General features: G+C 39.0%; 1 protein-coding gene across 1 annotated transcript; it reads left to right on the forward strand.

The window, feature by feature from the left end:
- The first annotated feature begins 2,459 nt into the window (after nucleotides 1-2,459).
- Fundc1 (FUN14 domain containing 1) lies at nucleotides 2,460-21,181 on the forward strand. Its single transcript, XM_052735930.1, has 5 exons — nucleotides 2,460-2,633; nucleotides 3,302-3,458; nucleotides 7,339-7,414; nucleotides 19,016-19,144; nucleotides 19,751-21,181. The coding sequence occupies exons 1-5, from the start codon at nucleotides 2,606-2,608 to the stop codon at nucleotides 19,826-19,828; spliced, it is 468 nt and encodes a 155-aa protein (XP_052591890.1). The 5' UTR covers nucleotides 2,460-2,605; the 3' UTR covers nucleotides 19,829-21,181.
- The last annotated feature ends 290 nt before the right edge of the window (nucleotides 21,182-21,471 follow it).

Raw genomic sequence — 21,471 nt, forward strand, 5'->3', positions numbered from 1 at the left:
AGATCTGTCTGCCTCTGCTAAGATTAAAGGTGTGTGCCACCACTGCCTGGCCTCTATGGCTACCTAGTGGCTGGCTTTGCCCTCTAATCTTCAGGCAAGCTTTATTTGTTAGAGCATACACAAAATACCACCACAAACTTAGTCACCTTAGAATAGGTACATTATTTCAGCATTGATTAGACTATCTTATTTTATATCAATGTTTAAAATTTCCAATATCCTCTCCTTCCTTGAGGCACCTCACTCTTGCCTTATATTCTCTTTTCTGCCCCATGTTTGGAGTGTTTGTCTTCATTCTCTTTCTCCTTTATTCCCAGCTCTGCAAACCCCTTCATGGACATGAAATGAATGCTTGTCATTATTGTCTACATGTCTTTATGTCTTGCTAGTTCTGTAGATATTGGAATCCTATTAGACCATAGCAGAGAAAATTTGCTTTACTAAACAACCTTAAAGGAAAGCAGAGTTGAAGCTAAAGGCTAATAATCATTTGCATAGATAAGGTAAGAACTAAGAAACGCAAGTTACTTAATAGTTATTACAAATTAGTATTATAATATGAAGGGTAATGAAGGTAAGTAATTCAATTTGTAGGGATATTACCTGCTTAGAAGTATTCTATCTCAACCAACAAATAATTGAAAGACATTTGCAAGCTATATAAATGAAAAAATTAATAAGCAAGAGGTTTGAAAACTGCCAAGATTTGAAATATCAACTGCAAAGCTAATATTCTTAAATAATGTACTTTAAACTAGAATGTGTTAACTTTCCAGTAATGTTAATACAAATCAGGCTATTCATTTTAACTATACAGCTAATTCAGATAGAATTCATGTTTTAAATAAGTTTGATGCTAATTTATGTGAACTTGGGTTAGCTGTTTGGTACCCAACATGTTTTTACATACTATAGAATTCCATGGATTTTCATGATAAAAAATTTGACTTTATCTCTATGTCATATTTAAATAATAACAACGATTCTAAAAATCTCAGCATGGTGGTGAATGTCTGTAATCACAGCACCAGAGAGAGTGAGACAGAGGAATCTAGCGTTGGAGCTCACACAGTGAGGACGTGTAAAAACAAACAAGCAAGTAGGGCTTAGTGATACATGCTTTAATTTCAGTACTGGAGAGACAGAGATGGATCTGTGCAAGTCCCAGGCCAGCCTGGTCTAACATAGAGAGTTACAGAGAATCCTGGGTTATGTGAGATGTTGTCTAAAAATAACCAACGAGGGAGGTGGTGATGCACGCCTTTAATCCCAGCACTTAGGAGGTAGAGGCAGGCGGATCTCAGTGAGTTCGAGGCCAGCCTGGTCTACAAAAGGAGTTCCAGGACAGCCAGGCCTGTTACACAGAGAAACCTTGTCTTGAAAACCAAACCAAACCAAACCAAAAAAAGAAAGAAAGAAAGAAATGAACTTAGAGTTCTTAATTTGCTGGTTCTGCTAGGCAGTGGTGTTGCATACCTTTAATTCCAGCACTCGGGAGGCAGAGGCAGGAGGATCTCTTGAGAATTCAAGGCCAGCCTGGTCTACAGAGCAAGTTCCAGGCTCCAAAGCTACACAGAGAAATCCTGTCTCGAAAAAAATAAAAAATAAAAATAACTAACCAAACAAAAATACAAGCTAAAGAGTTATGTCTGCTTGACTATCAAACAATTCCATCAAAGCAGTCCTATATTTCTTAGCAACAGGGCACTAAAAAAATTTCTGTCTCTTTGTGAGCCTGTTGAAGTTTGTGAAATACATGCCTTGAAACAGGGAGTTTCATATCTTTTGCTGGTATGGTGCTTAAGACACATTTTTTACAAAATACCTTTAAAAATTATCTTGACACTAGTTAAAATGGGCAATGGATCCATTTCAATTTGGAATACAGAAAAATGCCGGTGATTTATACTGCATAATCTGAGGGAGAGGGTCAAGTTGTGGAGTACTGTGAAGAGGAGACGTCAGGGCAGGGGGGTTAATTACTAAGCCAACTTAAGAGGGTTACTGAAGAAAGGTCTGAGTTATTAGATATCAAGCAAGGAGCAGGGGTGGAATTTTTGTTAAAGTCAACAGAATTTTTGCAACAATTGGAGGCCAAAGATAGGACCTAAGGAGGACATCTAATCAGAAAGACAGCTTCAGAAGAGCAACCTGACTGAAGAGCGGTTAAGGACAGTCCGCCGAGCCAAACTGGTTGCCCTGTTCTATTGCCCAGCGCCGTTCCTCCACCCATTCCTTCAGCTTAAAGAAAAAAAGAATAACGAAATTTTCTCTTGGAAACTCTAGTGGGGGTTGGGAGATGCCCAGGCCACCCGGGAAGAAGAGCACGGAACTACAATTCCCATAAGCCCTTGTAGGGCTGGGACCCAAATAGTCCGCCCCAATCCCGAGTCTTGCGGCTGCGCACGAAGTGCTGATGGCGCTGTGCTGGGAAGAGTGGGCGGTGACAAGACTGAGTCTGGAGGAGGAGGAGGAGGAGAAGGAGGAGGTGGAGGCTGAGGAAAAAGAGAGACCATAGACTTCCACTTCGGCCTAGAGCGTCCTTTAAAGTGTTGGGGAGAGGAGGGCGGGCGGGGACCACCCCGAACTGGCCGCCGGCGGTATCATGGCGTCCCGGAACCCCCCTCCCCAAGGTGAGCAGCCAGGACCCGAAGTAGTCTCTGGGACGCGGCCCACAGCTCTCGACCTTGCTCCTATGGTGCTTTTCCCTTCCCCTCCTCCAGTGTTTCTGGGGCTCGGTCGCTACACAGCCCCTTTGAGCAACCCCTCTCCAAACCAGACGTCACCTTCCCCTCTTTGCGGAACTCACCATGCTCCTCTACACTTACCAATGCCGGACCCTGCCCTGCCCCCACCTCTAGCCCTTCTCCATCTTGCTACAGAAGGGGGGTTGGTGGGTTGATTGGTTGGTTCCGTTTCAGGCCTGTCCTGATTTCCTTGGCTGGCTTCCTAACCTGTTCTTTCAGGGGAGGAACATCCCTTCTCCCCCTTTACCCACTGATGGAAATGGACCCTGCCTTGACCTTATTCTGATTGGGCGGGTAACCACTCACTGCTTTGTAACTCAATTGGCTCCTGGCTGCATGTCCCTATGTCTTTGAAAAGGAAATAGGGATACTATTGCTACGCCCTTTTCTCTTGAGGCCCTAGTCTCAGGGATTGAGTTAATATTGCTCATTCGTTTCCATCTGGCCATTTTTAGTTATAGGCCAGACATGACAGTCACAGGTTTTATGAAAACAATTTGTTAGACGTTTCTGAGTATAGATTGATTTATCTTTTCGTTTTGTGTTTTTTAAAGACTATGAAAGCGATGATGAGTCTTATGAAGTATTGGATTTAACTGAGTATGCAAGAAGACATCACTGGTGGAATCGAGTATTTGGCCACAGTTCGGGACCTATGGTAGAAAAATACTCCGTAGCTACCCAGATTGTAATGGGTGGTGTGACTGGCTGGTGAGAACATCTTTTTCATTAAATTTCAGTGGGAACCTAGCTATTAATTGTCCTTTTGTAAATGGGCCAGTCACCATACATCTTCGATGGCTCTCCACTGTTAATTCTAGAAGAGCACAACTTTGGGGCTTTTCCCTGATGTGATTGGTTAGATCAACCTTCAGACACTCCTTGTTGGATTTTGATGATTTCCCTCTGTCACAGGCCCACCATAGTTCCACTCTTCCCCCGTTACCCTTCCTTTGATTCATTATCAAATTTCCAAATTTAGCAAGTTAATTGTAGTTATTTGCTATTCAATGCCAACAACTGGAAAAACCCATGAGAACTCCCACTGCAGAACTGGCCTCTAGGAGTCTCAGCTCTGTACATAGAAGCATTAATGGTCAGTAAAAATTATTCATGATGATGCAGCGAATTCGATTTTTTTGTGTGCTAGTTCAGATTATGATAGTGCTTTGAAGATCTGACAGCATTGCTTCTGTGTTAAAATTAATGGACCGATTGCTTATTCTGCAATAATGTGGAGTACAATAAGGAGTGCTTAATGACCATTAACTAGGCAACAACTCAGACCACATGATTACACTGTTGTTACCATGTATTTTAGTTCTGTTATTTTTGGAATAAAAGATTAACCAGATAATAAGGGGCAGAACCAGTTCAACATTTTCAAAAATGTTGAGGACTCTTTTGAAGTGCCAGTGCTTAAAGTGTAAGCATTTTTTTCTTTACATTCTAAGGTAAATTCATCTTGTGTTAATTAAAATACATACTTCCATGTGGCATGGGTAAATAACATTTCTTCATGTGTGTTTTACATGGACCTTGGAATAATGATGCTTCCATATGCCTGCTTATAAAAGCCCTTTTATAATGTAAAACAAACAAAAACCAACTATTGTGAAGATTCCATGGCACACAGGCACAGTATTAATACTGCTTTATTGAAAAAGCATGCAGTTAGAACAGAAATTTCTGCTGAGGACCTTGGTCACTTCGATGATTCACTGTAGAATGATTACACCTCTTTCCCCCGTAAATCAATTCATAATTTGGTGCCAGAGGTGATTGGTTAAATGGAGTCATGGCCAAAAGCCCAATGTTAAAAGATATTTTAAAAATAATTGAGAAATAGAATTATAAGATTACTGCACATTTTCTTCTTGTAGACCAAACCTGGTAAGAAGGCCCATGATTGCCAGGTTTTCTTGAAAAGCCTAAAGGCAGAGCAGAAGTTAGTAGGGTCATCTTAGTGACTGATGCTTGCTAGCAGTGGTACACAGCTTATGGAACATCCAACTTGGGATATTGTAGATACTTGCCTACTTTTTTTTTTCTCTAAGACTTTGTTATCGACTCCTGTATGAGGAACATATTCTTGATGATAGTAATACATACGTTTGGATTATCAGTATCTGCCAAGTGTTCAAACCAGGAGCTATGTAATGGTTTGTGGTTTTTGTTTTTGTTTTTGTTTTGACACTGATCTATTTGTATTTGTGGAGGTCAGAGGACAGCTTATAGGAATCAGATCACTCTACCATGTGAGTTTTGAGGATCAAACTCAGGTCTTCAGGCTTGGTGGCAAGTGCCTTTACCTGCTGAGCCATCCTATGGCCTGAACTGTATAATAGAACACTAATACATAGGTGGCTTGTTTTTTGTTTTTAACTAGTGTGGGAGTAAATTCAGGGCCTTGCATATAGCAGGCAAGTGCTCTACCTCTGAGTGACATCTGTGGCCTTGCATATGGCAGGCAAACACTCTACCTCTGAGTGACATTGGCAGCTACATAGGTGATTTGCTGTAATGACTTGGACTGTAGTATAGATTCAATGTAGTAACGTTTTGAAATTTTTTTTTTTTTTTGGTTTTTTGAGACAGGGTTTCTCTGTGTAGCTTTGTGCCTTTCCTGGGACTCACTTGGTAGTCCAGGCTGGCCTCGAACTCACAGAGATCCGCCTGGCTCTGCCTCCTGAGTGCTGGGATTAAAGGCGTGCGCCACCACCGCCCGGCTTGAAATATTCTTAGGATATAACATTGGTGTGATATTGTGGCATAAAAGAGGAACAGTTAATAGGCATGAACCTAACTTAACATTTCAGACCTATTCAAGACATGAAGGATAGCCTGAGGAGATTGTATTTAGCTGTAGTTGGTAGTTAGCTGTGAGTTTTTGATCATAAGAAATGAAAACTAGTGTGATAATGGGTGGTTGCTAGGAGACCTGGAGGCCTTCAAGACTGATTCTGGTGTTGTTGGAGCATGGTCTAGAAGCACAGTTCTGGAATTCCAACATTACATTACCAAGGTAATGATGCCCTTAAGAGTGCAAAGGAGGGCTGGCAAGATGGCTCTCAGCAAGTAGGCTTGTTGCCAAGCTTGGTGACTTGAGTTCTATCCATAGGACCATAGGACCCACATGGTAGAGAGAATCAACTCATGTACGTTGTGCTTGGACATCCCTGTGTGTAATTGCGCGCGCACGCGCGCGTGCGCACACACACACACACACACACACACACACACACACACACACACACTGCAAAAAAATTAACAAAAGAATAGAAAGGAAAAACCAGTTTTAGAGACAGGGTATAGACAACTTTCAGTTGAAGATTAGGAAATCTGAAATGAATGTGAAGTGACAAATGGAGAGTGGTACATAGAAATCGGAACCTTAGTAGCAGTTTATTGGTGAAATTATTAAGACCACTCCACGTAGTTAAAAGGGAGGTTTATTTTGTGGGGAAACTTACAAGTGAAGGGATAGGTTACAGGGTCTGGGAAAGGGGTAGCATAGTCTGGCGGTATTCTCTGGAGAACTCTGCTTGGTCTTACCTCCAGCGTCCAGGGTCCAGGAACCAAGAGAGCCGGCCCATCTGGATCTTGGGTCTTCAGGGTCCTCTCTCAGCCCCGCCTTGTAGGCGTGACGTTACCGAAGCCTCAGTGGGAGTTGGAACTTCCAGATCAAAGCTGGAATGGCTGCCCACTACAGTAGTTGTTTTGGCTGTGTTTGTGTCCCTGTGATATGACTCGTTGAATTAAGGACCTACCGGTTCCAGTATGACCTCATCTTACCTAATTACATCAACAGTGACCTTATTTCCAAGTAAAGTCTCATGAAGGACAGTAATTTGGGGGAGACACCAATTCAGTGCACAAGGCTAGGGTTAGAAATCTGGGATTCTTTTGTGCTATTTTGATCTGGAATAGTGAGGGAACTGTGAGTTCACACAAGAGGTATGGGGTGACACTCTACAATTAGGTGAGACAAAACAAGCTTTATACAGAAAATCAGTAGTAGATAAGGGGGCTCTGAGAAATGTGGGCAATGTAATCTTAAAAGTGGAATGACACACAGGACAGGAAGGCTTTTCATAGGCAGAGCTAGGCAGGAATCTATAGAATTGGGAAGATTAATAGCTCAAATAAAGATGATGATGCATTTGAAGCTAACTGGATTGGAGCTGCTTTGGGTAGAGTATGTGTTGGCCAGATGTATGGAACACCTTGACTGCATTAAGCAAAAAAAGCAAATGATTTACTGTGGGAAATTTCAGCTTACACAAATGGAGAAGGAGTATCATGAACTCAAATACTCACAATTGGTTTCAGTAGCTTCTCTTTTTATTTTCCTTTTAAGTCTCCCTCTTCCCTTCTTTCCTCATTTTGCAGCAAATCTCAGTCATTTTAGTGTGCATTTTTAACCACCCTGTATGACTGAAGGAAAACACTGAAGGTTTCTGAGCAGGCAAAGGACATTATCAGGAGAAATGGGAGGACATTAAGCTTTTATTAGCAAAGCAATAAAATGTAGAAGAAATTTAGTGCATCACTGATTGTTCTATTTTTTTTGTCATTTCTGTCATTAAAGGTGTGCAGGATTTTTATTCCAGAAGGTTGGAAAACTTGCGGCAACTGCAGTAGGCGGTGGCTTTCTTCTCCTACAGGTATGCTAGACCTTTATGTACTTGCTTCTACTTATACAGGTAGCCAGTGGAAACAGAGAATGTTAACTCGTTTCATTCCTGTTCATTTCAATAGGAGGTAGAAATTTTCTTTTAGGTATTAGTTCATGAAAAACTATAATGAGTTTTGAAAGCTTGCATCTGTCATAAAAGTAAACAAATATTTCTATATTCTCTAATATATGCACAGCATGATGTGGTATCAAGTATTAAAAAGATAAATTTAGCTGGGCGGTGGTGGCGCACACCTTTAATTCCAGCACTTGGGAGGCAGAAGCAGGCAGATCTCTGTGAGTTCGAGGCCAGCCTGGTCTACAAAATGAGTTCCAGGACAGCCAGGGCTACACAGAGAAACCCTGTCTTGAAAAACCAAAGAAATAAATAAATAAAAAATAAAAAGATAACTTTGAACTAGATGTGGTTGCATGCATCTATAATCCCAGATACTCAAGAGGCTGAGACAGGAGGACTACAAGTCCAAAGCAAGACTTAGTCCTCAAACCAAATCAAACCAAACAGCTGGGACTGTAGTTTAGTAGTTGAGCCTTTGAATTTTACCGGTAAATTGGGATTATGGATGTATACAACCATACCTGATTCATAGATCACACTGTGCATTCATTATATTTTTTCCATAAACTGATGCCTAGTTATGTCAAAAGCTGAGCAACTATTAACATTTTCTAACATTTGTTTTTACTGAAGAACTAGAGGCAGGTTTGGTGGTATATGGTAGGGTTTCTGCGGAAGAGTACTTTGGTGGATCGATTGGGGCCAAAGAATGGAATGCCACAGAGATCATATCATGTAACAGATCTCAGGCAAGAGATTTGTTGTGGGGGAGCAAAATGCTGCCTTGGAGTGGGGACGAGTGAGACAGAGACAGTGAGAGAAATAGAGACATACAGAGAGCAAGAGATCTGTCTGTGATGGCCAGAGAGCTATCTGTGATTGTGGGGATATTTTAAAGGGTACACATGTTGCATTTAATGGCTGGTGATGAAGTGGCTGCTGGCCCTGAGTTGCTGAAGGCAGGCTGTGTGGGTGGAGGAGTGCCAATTTCTAACAATATAGGCCTGGAATTCCAGCACTCAAGAGGCTGAGAGGCTAAGACAGAAGGATCTAAAGATCCAGGCCAGCCTTGGCCTACTTAGATATATACTGAGATTTTAGGGGGAAAAGAAAGAAGAAAGAAAGAAAGGAAGGAAGAAAGAAAGGAAGGAAGGAAAGAAGGAAGGAAGGAAGGAAGGAAGGAAGGAAGGAAGGAAAGAAAGGAAGGAAGGAAAGGAAGGATACAGAAAGTAGAAAATTAAGTTTAAAAATATCCATAATCCTATCCATAATCCTATTTCCAAGACAGGTGGATTAAAATTTTAATTTTGTTCATCCTTTTTTAGGGGTTAAAAATGCTTTGCTATTAGAGAATGTTTATGACGATATTACCTACCATTCATGTCTGACTGGTATGTATTTTCCTCAAAATAGTATTTCCTGAAGAAGATAAATTTAGTAAATCTCAGAATTGAAAATCTCTGAGAATGAACGTTAGCAACAGTCTTAAAGATGGGAGAACTGTCAGTTATATCAGATTTAAGAAATGATTGCTGTTCATAGCAACCAAAATCTGTCTTTAGTACCTAAGCCATTGATCCTGTAATAACCAATGTAGTCACCTTAAGTGCAAAGAGATAGTACTTATATGAACTAAGCACTAATTTAAGTAGTGTACTAGCCAGCTGTTTTAAGGATGTATTTTATATTAATAACAATATTAAGAGCAATATTTCTTGTGGTAGAGGTTAAAGAATGTGATTAATTTCTAATTTGGTCCTTTGGATGTATGCTAGTGTTTACATGGAAGAAAATTTTATTTAAGCTAATTTTGACTTGCATTTGTATAGAATCAAGAGCATATTTGAATCTATTGGTATTTTGAAAACTGAGTTGTCATTTCTGTTCAGTGCAAAGGGAACTAGACTAAAGCAGAGTATACTAAAACTGTTAACAGAATTGAATTGTGTGTTTGTTTTTTATCTATTTCTGCATGTTAGCCTCTCTGTGTATTTTAGTCCATTCAGTATTCACTGTTTAAACCCACATTTTATCATTGCTACTTCCTGCTTTTCCAAGCCTGGTATTTTTTGAAGTCTCGAAGGCAGAAGGGCACAGGTCCTGTCTTCATCAATCCACTTTCACCCACAGATATAATTAGCCTTGAAAACGCAGTAGGAGGAACCTGAAAGAGAAACTAGATAAAGAAATGGTTTTTAAGCTAATTGCCTCATATTCTTAGGCCTGATTCCATATTTCATAACCTCTGCTTATAATTAAAGATAAGTATTAGTTTGGGTTAGACTTAAAGCTTTTCTACTAACATTATTAAATGTTTTTCAGTAGATATTTATCATATTGCCTTCTTAAAATAGACATCGGAGCAGGTCTGAGTACAGTAGTATTTACAACTAATGAATCATAACCAATTACAGACATTTCCACTCCCCCTGCTTAAGTTAAAAATGTAGACAATGACATATGAGTATTTCAGCTTTTTTAAAGTTATATATGTTTATATAAGGGACAGCTACTTGTATAGGGCTTGTTACAGATTAATCCTCTGCCTCCTACCATGATTTTCCCCTCCCTTGAAGCAACCATTTTAACTTCTCACAGAGCTGCCTTTTCCCTGAGTTGACTGATCAGTTTTTTGATCTTTCAGCAGCAGATTTTCACTGTTGGCTTCACATTATGGAATATTCACTGTTCCTTTTTGAGTTGTTCTGTTCTGTCCCCACCTCCCCCTGTGTTATACACTTGAATGCTTTCTGTCCCTCCCCCATGCCCTCTGGCCCCATCTTGAGTATTATTTCATAATTGTGTAAGATAAGTATCTATGATTAAATGAGCTGCTCGAATTCTTGTTTTTTTAATTGAAAATTCATACAATATATTCTTATCATGGTTTCCCCTCTCCCATATCCTCCTGGATACTCCCCACCTCCACACCCATCCAACTCCAAACCTTCTTTCTCTCTAGAAAACAAACAGGCAAATAAAACAGCAAACAAACCAGAATAAAAAAATAAATGAATTTTCTTTATAAAACAGAAAAAGCACAAAAAACACTGTTTGGGAAGATTGGGATTTTTCTTTTTTGGTGTATTCTCATTATCTAAATCTTCTCTTGTGGAATATGCATCAGCCAGCTAGTTTAGTCTTCTGGAGAGGGCTGTCCCAGGCTTCTCTGTCCTGCTTGTTTTCTAGGCCTAGCCTATGCCCATTAGCAGGGGATTTCCCTTTCAGTACCATTCTGAATATTTCCTTTGCTCTGTCTTGGGTTGTTTCCTGTATCTCATGTTGTTTTGTTTCCTATTTTCAAGGGACACATCTTCCCATTATTATATCTTAAAGTATCTTAGGGTTTCTATTGCTGTGAAGAGACACTATGACCACAACTCTTATAAAGGAAAACATTTAATTGGGGCTGGCTTACAGTTTCATAGGTTTACTTCATTATCATTATGGCAGAAAGCATGGTGACATTCCGATAGATATGGTGCTGGAGAAGGAGCTGAAATTCCTACATCTTGATCCGAAGGAGACTGCCACACTAGGCCTAGCTTGATCATATGAGACCTCAAAGCCTCCACAGGGACACACTTCTTCAACAAGGCCATACCTACCTACTCCAGCAAGGCTATACTTCCTAATAGTGCCACTCCCTATGGGCCAAGGATTCAAACACATGGGTCTATAGAGGCCATACCTATTCAAACCACACATCAAGTAACTTGTGGAGAAAATAAGCATGGGTGGCATAAGTTTTGAGATTATTGCATGTCTGAAAATTTCATTTTCTCTCACATTTGAGTAATAGTTCAGCTGGGTTTAGATATTTCTGCATTGTCTTCCAAATTCAATGTTGCTGTTAAAAGTCTAAAGCCGTTCTAATACCTGACCATTTGTATGCGTACCTCCCTCTCCCTGCCTCCTAGTAAATGCTTAGAAGATTTTGTGTGTGTGTGTGTGTGTATGTGTGTCCAGTGTTCTGATTTGTCACATAGTTATTGCAGTGGGTCTGTTCTTACCCACTGTGGTCCCTTTCAGTTCAGGAATTTTTTTATATTAGTGAACGAGTTCCTACTTCGTGTTTATTGTCATTGCTGCCCCGTCCCTATATTTCCTGTGATATATATCTCCTGGACTGGCTGTCTAATTTTCATAGCCCGTCTTCCTGATTTTTAGTTCTGTCTTTTTGGTTTATTTTTTGGGAGATATTTTCACCTTCATCTCCTAGCTGAGTTTTTCCATTTCTGCTTATTTATTTGTTTGTTAATTTATTGATATTGAGGATTGAACTCAATCCTTGTGCATAGTAGGCAAGCATTCTAGCACTGAGCTACATATAGCCCCAGCCCTTGTGCTTATATTTTAATTCCTCCAAGCTATTTATGATTATTTATAAAAGAAATTAAGGAGGTAGACTGTGTTTATATGAAATTGAGTCTCCTATATCCCATTTGATCCCATCACCCCATCTCTGATTTGAATTGAAAATAAAAGGTTCTTAAAAGTGACAGGGTCTGAAAAATTTTTTAATTGCCAGGTGGTAGTTTGAAGTAACTGCCTTTATAGGTTATAGGCCTAGAGTGTTGGTTCAAATGGTCGGTCATGCATGAAGTTCTTAGCATCTACACAAAATGTTTATCTACCAGTTGATTTTTTTCAGCGTTACAGATAACACTGTAGTGATAGCTGTCTATTTGCAGTACTGGAGGCAAGCCCTGTACCACTGAGCTACATCCCAGCTCTTTAATTAACCGTTCATTTTCATTTTTCACATTCCTCTCACACAAAGCCTTTTGATTATCAAGTGCTTCTAGTAAGTATACATCCATTGCATCTCCACTGTCCCTTTATGAAAATACATACCAATTTTCCTTCTTTCCATTCTATATTCTTTAGAAGGGAATCAATAGGGCAGCCCTCACTTGAAGAGTAGGTGTGTCCTCCCTGAGGACAAGTGTCTACATAAGTTGTTTTTAAAAATTTCTAGTCAGGAGTAGTGGTATGTATAGTCTGCATAGTTCCAGCTGTTAGGGAAGCTGAGGCAGAAGGATTACTTGAGCCCAGGGATTCAAGGCTAGCCTAAGCAACATGGTGAAACCTTGTCTCAGAGAAAAAAAATTCTGAATACTTGTCTCTTCATTTATTAATTTTTATTAAATTATATCAGTATGGACTTAATTTTTTTATTTTATATTTTGGGTTAAAATCTAAATACCATTTTCTTGATCAAATTGTTAGATTTAGCCATGGGAAGCTCTTTCAATTGTGCATTATTTCCTCTGATCATCAGTGTTCATTTTATTTATTTACTCATATATTTATTTGTGCATCTGTATGTCTGTGTGTGCATCTGTATGCATGTGTGTAGGTTCACTTACCTATGTCTGTGCAGCCAGAGGTTGATGTGAGGTGTCTTCCTCTAGCTCTTGCCACCTTCTTTCCTGAGACAGGATTTCTCACTGAATGTGGAACTCGATGTTTCTGCTAGACTGGCTGGCTATTGAGTCCTGGGGACCCACCTGTCTCCACCCTAATGCTAGGACTACATATGTATGTAGCCTCATCTAGCTTTCATGTTAGTACTAGTGATCAAATTCAGATTTACATGCTTATATAGCAGACCTTTACCCATGGAGCCATTTCCCCAGCCTGCTTGCCTGCCTTTCTTGGTTTATTTCCTTCTTTCCTTGCTTCGCTCCCTTCCTCCTTCTCTTCTTACTGGTTTTGTTTTATATTATGATATTAGGGGTCAAACCCAGGGCCTTGTACATATTTTACCACTGAGCTACAGCTTCAGCTCTTGTTTTAAAACCTCTCCCTACAGTTTTTGCTCCCCTAATTTTTGCATTTGGTTGCTGTTTCTGTTGTTTTGTTTTCCAGTGTTAGAATTAAACATACTAGACAAGTGGTCAAACACTGAACTGCACCCCAAACCCTTGCCTAAATGTGTACCCCCTTTCCTTGCTTATTTTGGTCTCCTATTTTCATGTTAAAAGCCTTCCTTCCTCTGTGCCTGGTGATCCTTGATTGTTCGTATTTAAGAACTAGGCACTAAAATTTAATGAAACTCTAAATCCTTGATGGAACTGTCCATTTCCAGAAATCTAGCCAGTCTAAGAAGAATTATCTGAAGTCCTGAAATTAGGAGTTGGAGAATCTTCCTAATGAAATAGCCAGTTGGATCCCTAATGGTGAGGTTCACAAGTGGGAAGCCCCATCTACCTCCTTACAGCTTTCAAGCAGCAATGAATCTTTGTAATGAAAGCTTGGTGCTATTTTTAACATGTAATTATTTTTTATTATTGTGGTTCTGGGGATCTAATCCAAGATGTCCTTCCTACACGTCAGACAAGCAGTCTACCACTGAGCTGTACCCTCAGCTCCTTATTTTTAACTGGGAAGCTTTTATTCTAATAAAGCCACTTTATGTAATTTCATTAAATATTGAAATGCTATAGGAAAGTCAAGTATAGTTCAAAAAGTGGTCATCATTGTTCCACCTCCTCTCCAGTCTGCTGGTTTGAATTTCTTTCTATGGATAAGTTAGATGTGAACAAGACTAAACTGGGTCCTGTATGGTCAGTTCTGAGGATGCACTTGCCTATTAGGTTAGATGTACTTCAATCTCACTGGGAACAGATAATTCATCCTTGATGATTGTACTGCGGCATGCTGCTCAGTTTAGACTGTTCCCCTTCAGTTTGACAGGTATCTCTCTAATGGAAGAAGAGAGTGATGAACTTCTCAAAGAAATTTCTTCAGTGGTAGTGGGTCACATCCATGTCAGGTGGAAATCATCCTCTCACTAGTAAACATGATAGGACCCTTTGGGTTAATCTAGCCCAGTTTCTTTGTTAGAGTGTTCTTTGAACCAGGTTATTAATACAATTTTGGAGATTTAGTATTTATTCATTGTCTTTATCATCATTCATTCAGTGTTTCTCATTCATCTTTTTTGCATGACACTATTTGTGACTAGGGACACAGAGATTCACAGTTCACTGGGAGAGATAGATAATGGCAAACAAATCAAGTGGTTGAAGCCAAGTTGGATGGATACCTGTGGTGGTCAAGGCCTAGCTGGATGGATACCTGTGGTGGTCAAGGCCTAGCAGGATGGATACCTGTGGTGGTCAAGGCCTAGCAGGATGGATACCTGTGGTGGTCAAGGCCTAGCTGGATGGATACCTGTGGTGGCCAAGGCCTAGCTGGATGGATACCTGTGGTGGCCAAGGCCTAGCTGGATGGATACCTGTGGTGGCCAAGGCCTAGCTGGATGGATACCTGTGGTGGTCAAGGCCTAGCTGGATGGATACCTGTGGTGGTCGAGGCCTAGCTGGATGAATACCTGTGGTATGGATAGAGTGCAGGAGAAAGGCTTGAATTGCTTGGAGGTGTTGGAGAAGGGGAACCTAGAGAAACATTTATGTCCTACGTATCTTAAGGTTTCTTATTTCCCCTGCAACTGTATGATACTTTACTTTCAGAGTATCTACAAAATCTTTTTTCTCAAATTAGCTGGATTTACTGACTTTGGTAGCAGCTACATTTTGTTTTTAAAATTTATACATAGAATTATATTTGTGAGAATTTATTTCATCTGTCTGATTAGATGGCCTCCATTTTTCAGTTATGGGGTTGGAGTAGATAAGCAGTCACCTCCAGGAGAGAATTTAAGGTTTGTTTGTTTGTTTTTTGGTTATTTTATCACCAACATAAGTCATGGTACAAAGGTTTTATTACTTTGTGAATCTTGAAAATGACAGTTGAATTATGGATTGCCAGAGTGTGGTAATGTAGATAGCATTTTGCCTGTTCTAACCAACATCAAAAGCCATGCACATGCATGCAATCTTTGTATTTCAGTAAGAAGGTATGTTGAAATTCAACCTAAGGTTAAATACTACAAAAGTTTCAAAGTAATCAACTAGTGTGATTGCTTAGGCTCCTTTCTCTGAAGTTCATTGTTACTGCCGTGCCTAGGATCCACATCACTGTATCAGGTTCTACCGGAAAAGCTTTCATATGCCGCTCAGTTTGATCACCTCTTTCTGAGGGATCTGATGGAATCGCCAGTGAGTGAGTATAGGAAGAACTGCAGATAAACCAATTCTGTTGTGGAGTTAGTCAACAGAGAAAATAGAACCTAAGATTTCAGTCAGAATCTTTATATGAAATCAGATATTTTTGTTATTTCAAGTATTTTATATGTGGTTAAAATCCTACAAAAAATGTATGAGATTGATAGTTAAAAATTTACAAAGAATGTGTGAAATTGATAGAAGTGGTTTATAATAGTATATATAGTTCAGTTTTTTGCTTCTTATATGCTTATTTATATTTATATTTTCATTATACTAGTTACATCTTGTTATTATTCTTGTTCTAATTTTGCAGTGGCTCAGTAATTTCATATTAGGGTTCTTAAGATGAATAAGCATTTAGCTATAGTTTTATAAAAAGAATTTATAGTATGAAATTTATTATGGAAAGCAATTACTATAAAGTTTTTTAATTAAGATATAATTAGATCATTACTCCCCTTCCCTTTCCTACCTCCAGCTCTCTCTGTATACCCCTCTCTCAAAATTCATGGCCTCCTTTTCTCTGTTATTATTACATATATGTATAAATGAATACATATATAAATACAACCTGCTGAGACATTTAGTGTTGCTTGTATGTATATAGTTTCAAGGATGACAACTTGGAACTGGATAACCAATTAGAGACTCTTCCCTGGGGTTGACTAATTCTCCCCATTTCAGTGGTCATTTGTTGCCTGCAGTTCTTTGTCTAGGGTGGAGCTCTATGAGACGTCCCCCCTCCATTGTAGCATGACTGTTGGTGGTGTTGTTCAGGTCCTCTTTTAAGCAGTCATATTGGTGAGACTTCATGGGTGTAGCTTCCCTGCTATTTCTAGGAGACAAGATCTCACAGCAAACTTCCTGGTTCTCTGGCTCTTAGACTTTCCCCTTTTATTTTGAGATATTCCCTGAGCCTTAGGTGCAGGAGTTGTGTTATAGATATATCTGTCAGGTCTGGCTGTTTTGTAATCATATCTAACTGCTGCAAAGCAAAGCTGCTTTGATGAGGGTTAAAAGCTGCACTTATCTGACTATCAAGATAAGTATTTAGAATGCAGTTAAGAATTATGCTGTTTAAGGAAAGTAGCAATAGTAGGTTCACCTCTAAGATCCATGATCTCACTAGTTCTGGGTGGTTGGCTAGATTTCCAGTAAGTACCAGGCATACTTTCCCTCCTGTTGAGGAAGCCTTAAGTCCAAATAGATAGTTGTTGGTTACTACCTAGATATGAGTGTCACTATTATGCCTTTGGGGATATCTTCTCATGCTGGTTGTTGTGGTTCATATGCATAATGGATGGGTAGGATTATTGATTACTTTCCTCCCTTGGCATTTTGTATAGTACCTTTCTGGTACTATGAGAGCTAGAGTCCTTGGGGAGGAGACTTCAGATTAGATCTAGCTTGGATCCTCCAAGTCCTCTGTCTAAAGTGCATGGTGTGTTCAGCAATACATACTTACTTTCAATCTCTGGGAGACAACCAAAGGCAATAGCAATAGCGTATATTATTTTGGGAATCTCTTGGACTCCCTGGACCAACTCAAGATGGCTAGTACTGGAGATTTTTGTTTAACTGTCAATGGCTCTTAGGGTCGTATTTTCAGCCCAAGTGGCATAACTGTGTGTGTACACATATATGTGTGTATATATATGTATATATAGGTACACTATATGTATATATAGACACTAATTTGCTTTACATGTAATTTTCGGTAAAAAAAAAATATGATTCCTTATGGCTTTTTCAAACATCTTTAGTGCTATTTTCCCCTCTCCTCATGCCCCTTATTGTATTGACTGCGTGCCCCCCCCCCCCCCCCCCCCCCCCCCCCGCTATAGGCAGAGTTTTTCTGTGTCTTGGCAGCTGGCTCCCAAATAACCACACAGAGACTTAATATTAATTATAAATGCTTGCTCGATAGCTTAGACTTATTTTCAGCTAGCTCTTATAACTTAAATTAACCCATTTCTATTAATCTATGTGCTGCCCTGATGCTCATTTACCTCATGTACCTACTTCCCATCCTGCTAGCTCTGCATCTCACAGCATCTCCTCTCACTCATCTGACTCCCATGACTCCACCCTTCTTCCCAGTGTCCTCTCAGTTTGGCTCTCCCACCTAATCTCTTACTGCCTGGCTATTGCCAGTTAGCTCCTAAACCAATCAGAAGACACCTTGGCAAAGACACATCTTCACAGTGTATAAAAAGATTACTCCATAACACCTCACCCCTTGCCAATCAATTAAGCCTCATTCCCCATTTCCCCCTTTCATATTTCTATCCTACTATTCCTATTTCTAGGCTACCCCATGCCAGGTTATATACTCATACCTAAAGATTTGGAGTTAGGAACCACAGATGAGAGAGAACATGCAGTATTTGTCTTTCTGGCTCTGGGTTACCTCAGTCAATAAAATATTTTCTAGTTCTAAACATTTACTTGCAAATTATTTCATTTTTATTTTCTTTCTTTTTTTTAAAGGATCTCTTGAGTGCAGGAGCTTAATTTATTTTCATTTTATGTACATTGGTACTTTGCCTGCACGTATGTCTGTATGAGAGCATTGGATTCCCTGGAACAGGAGTTACAGACAGTTGTGAGCTGCCATGTGAATGCTGGGAATTGAACCTGGGTCCTCTGGAAGATCAGTCAGTGCTCTTAACCACTGAACCATCTTTCCAGCCCTATTTCATTTTTCTTTACAGCTGAATAGTATTCGTTATCCATTTGTCAGTTGTAGGACTTTTAGGTTGTTTCTGTTTCCTACTATTGTGATCAGAGTAGCAATGAACATGGATGGCTGAGCAAGTATCTGTACAGTAGGATGTCGAGTACTTTGGACATATGCCAAGGAGTGGTATAGCTGAGTTATTTGGTAGAGTTATTTTTAGTTTTTTTTTTTTTTTTTAAGAATTCTCCACACTGATTTCCAGAAAGGCTACATCAACTTGCAGTCCCACCAAGAGTGAATGGAGGTTCCCTTTTCCCCACATTATCTTCTTAAATTAAGTAGATTCAGAACTAGTGAAGAGCTGTTATCAGGCTATTTTAAATTTCCTTAATGACCTGTGAACTGCCTACTATTTCACATCTATTTAATTAAAAGGCCTTTTTTATTCATATACTTTGGATAATCTGTCTTTTTAGCTGATTCCCTATTCTAAAAGGTAGGATGAAAGCAGTTATAATACAGCTTTTTGAATCTTTCCCAGCCTGTACTATACTTTTCTTAACCCTGTGTTCAATGCATCTAAGGAGCACTCCTAAGAAGAGTGGAGACTTAGGTTTTCTCTGTTCAGTGCCTCTTGAATGAGTAAATTGGTGAGTCAATACCAGTTTCTTACATCGAAGCTCCGTGAATTCCGGGAAATCTAAATGGCCTTCTACTTCTGGGATGATAGTCATTTTTATTGCATGTTTACAGGTTGCCAGTCACAGTGGCTATGTGCAGATCGACTGGAAGAGAGTTGAAAAAGATGTAAACAAAGCAAAAAGACAGATTAAGAAACGAGCCAATAAAGCAGCACCCGAAATCAACAATATAATTGAAGAAGTAAGACAATGAGCAATTTTGCTTTCTGTTTTTTGGTAATATGTTTCAGTAGAAAATATGACTGAGGATTGCATTGTTTTAATGATGTTTTAGCTAGGTGTGGTTGCTTATGCTTATAATCCCAGTACTTGAGAGACTGAGTGAGGAGGATTGCCATGAATTGTAGACCAGCCTGAGCTACAGAATAAAAACCCATTTCAAGAAAGAAAAACAACAAAAGAAAAAAGTCAAGAATGTTACTTATATTGAATTCAGTAATTAATAGGTTTTTTGTAATTTGTGCATTTTTTATTGTTAAATATATCATAAAGTTTACCATGCTTAAGTATACAATTCGGAGGCATTATATACATTCATGCTTCTCTACAATCATTACCTCTATCCATTTGCAAAATGTAAAAACTGATTTTATTAAATCTTATTTCCCCAAGTTTCCTCTCCTCTTAGTCTTCCAGTCTTCTTTGGGACTCACAGTTAGAGTGTACATAAGTAGAATTGTGCATTTGTCCTTTTGTTGTCTGTCTTATTTCATTCAGTGGACTGTTTCAAGGTACATCTACTTTGTAACATAATTAAGAGTATTTTTATTGACACTTTGATTTTTAGGCAACAGAATTTATCAAGCAGAACATTGTGATATCCAGTGGCTTTGTGGGAGGCTTTTTACTAGGCCTTGCATCTTAAGGACTCGAAGGCTCTATCTTAGTGGATCCCCCAGTGAGAAGAGAACTGGTGGCAGCAGGGCGATCTCTGAACAGCACATGCCCCAGAATCTCCAGAATGAGCTGGACAATTGCAAATGCAACAGCTTAGCCTTTTGCCACCTGAAGCTTGACAAGCTAGAATCTGCTGTAAGACAACCTATGTGCTATGTAAACAATAGTAGTATTGAGCAAATCATGGCTTTTGTCAGTTTTTTTAATTTACATTTATTTAGAAACTAGCCTATGACTATAATCATTGGATATATGGAGACAGAAAAAAGCTGTTATGTGTACTGTCCAATGAAATATTACCCTGTCGTATTTTAAAAGTTCTTCGTGCTTTACTGTATAATGCCAATGATTAAAAAATGTCTTATAGCTTCAACATTATGGCTGACTTTTTAAAAAATGAGTTTGCAATAAACAAAAGAATTGTATTACCCCTTTGTGGAAGGATTTAGAAACAATAGAATAATTATGATATTAAACTCTTCTGATGTGTCAATCTTTTTTCCCCTCCTGTTTCTTACTTTGCTTATATAGTATCTTTTCATTAAATGCTTTTGTAAGGAAATACTACATGCCTAAAACATTTTTCCTTCTGTAATGTCTGCAGTTTTTAAAATGTTTCATTGTATGTTCTAGTTTGGCAGTTTGTTTGATTTATTTATCCCTGGTAGTCTAGACAGAACTAATTTGGGAGTATGTTATTAGTTGGGTCATTGATACATTTTATGAACTTCAAATGTGTCTCATTTTTTATTTCTAAAAATCCTATTTATAATTTTGGCCTCTTTACCAAAAGGTACAGATTACTTTAAAATGCTTAATGGTATAATATGAATTTATTGTCTGAAGAACTGTGATTTTCTGTGTAGTCATAAAATTATAGCTTAAATATAATTGCTTCCTTGATTGTGTGGCTCTCACTCATTGGCAGCATTATGTTGCTTGAATACTAGGCCAGTTTACTTGTTTCTCAGGGCCAGCATCACTCTTGTTCAGAGCCCCTTTGTCCAAGAACAACTTTCAGTATTGTTGTCTTGCTCAGAGTTCTATGCTGGCGTTGGGGAAAACGGCAAAACAGTATGGGTTGGGTCTTCAGATTGGAAAGATTGCAGCTATTCAGACTATCTCCTTGTGATAGGAAGCACCCATAGTATATTCTTTGTATTGTAAATGTGTCATTTCATATTTCTGGTATTGGTTACAAGCTGTGTGCTTTTACTGTCTTAAAGTTCTTTAAAATTGAATGTGGGATTGATTTTTAATTTCTTTTATTCTCATTAGTGTCTCATAGAATGCTAAATAAAACTCAGTTTCTTAATATGAAGTGATTGTGCTTATAAGTACTTGTTCTTTGTTTTGAACTTTTCTCCATTTTTAACTGACTAAGCTTTTCATTGTTATAAAATTAAAAGGAGCAAATACCTTGATTGTGGTCAAGTCATGTTGGTAGAATCATGAGAACCATGGCCCTGCTTCTGAGCACCACACCTGGGTGGTCCTGTGCAGCAAGGCAGTGTACTTTAGGGAACTCCAGTCTCAATTTTCATTTTGAAGATGTTTATAGTGTCTGTTTTGGGGGTGATATGTTAGGAGAGTAGGGGAAACACAATGTGT

The sequence above is a fragment of the Peromyscus californicus genome, unplaced genomic scaffold, assembly GCF_007827085.1.
Source record: "Peromyscus californicus insignis strain IS unplaced genomic scaffold, ASM782708v3 Scaffold_10__1_contigs__length_136768540, whole genome shotgun sequence".
Classification (NCBI taxonomy): domain Eukaryota; kingdom Metazoa; phylum Chordata; class Mammalia; order Rodentia; family Cricetidae; genus Peromyscus; species Peromyscus californicus.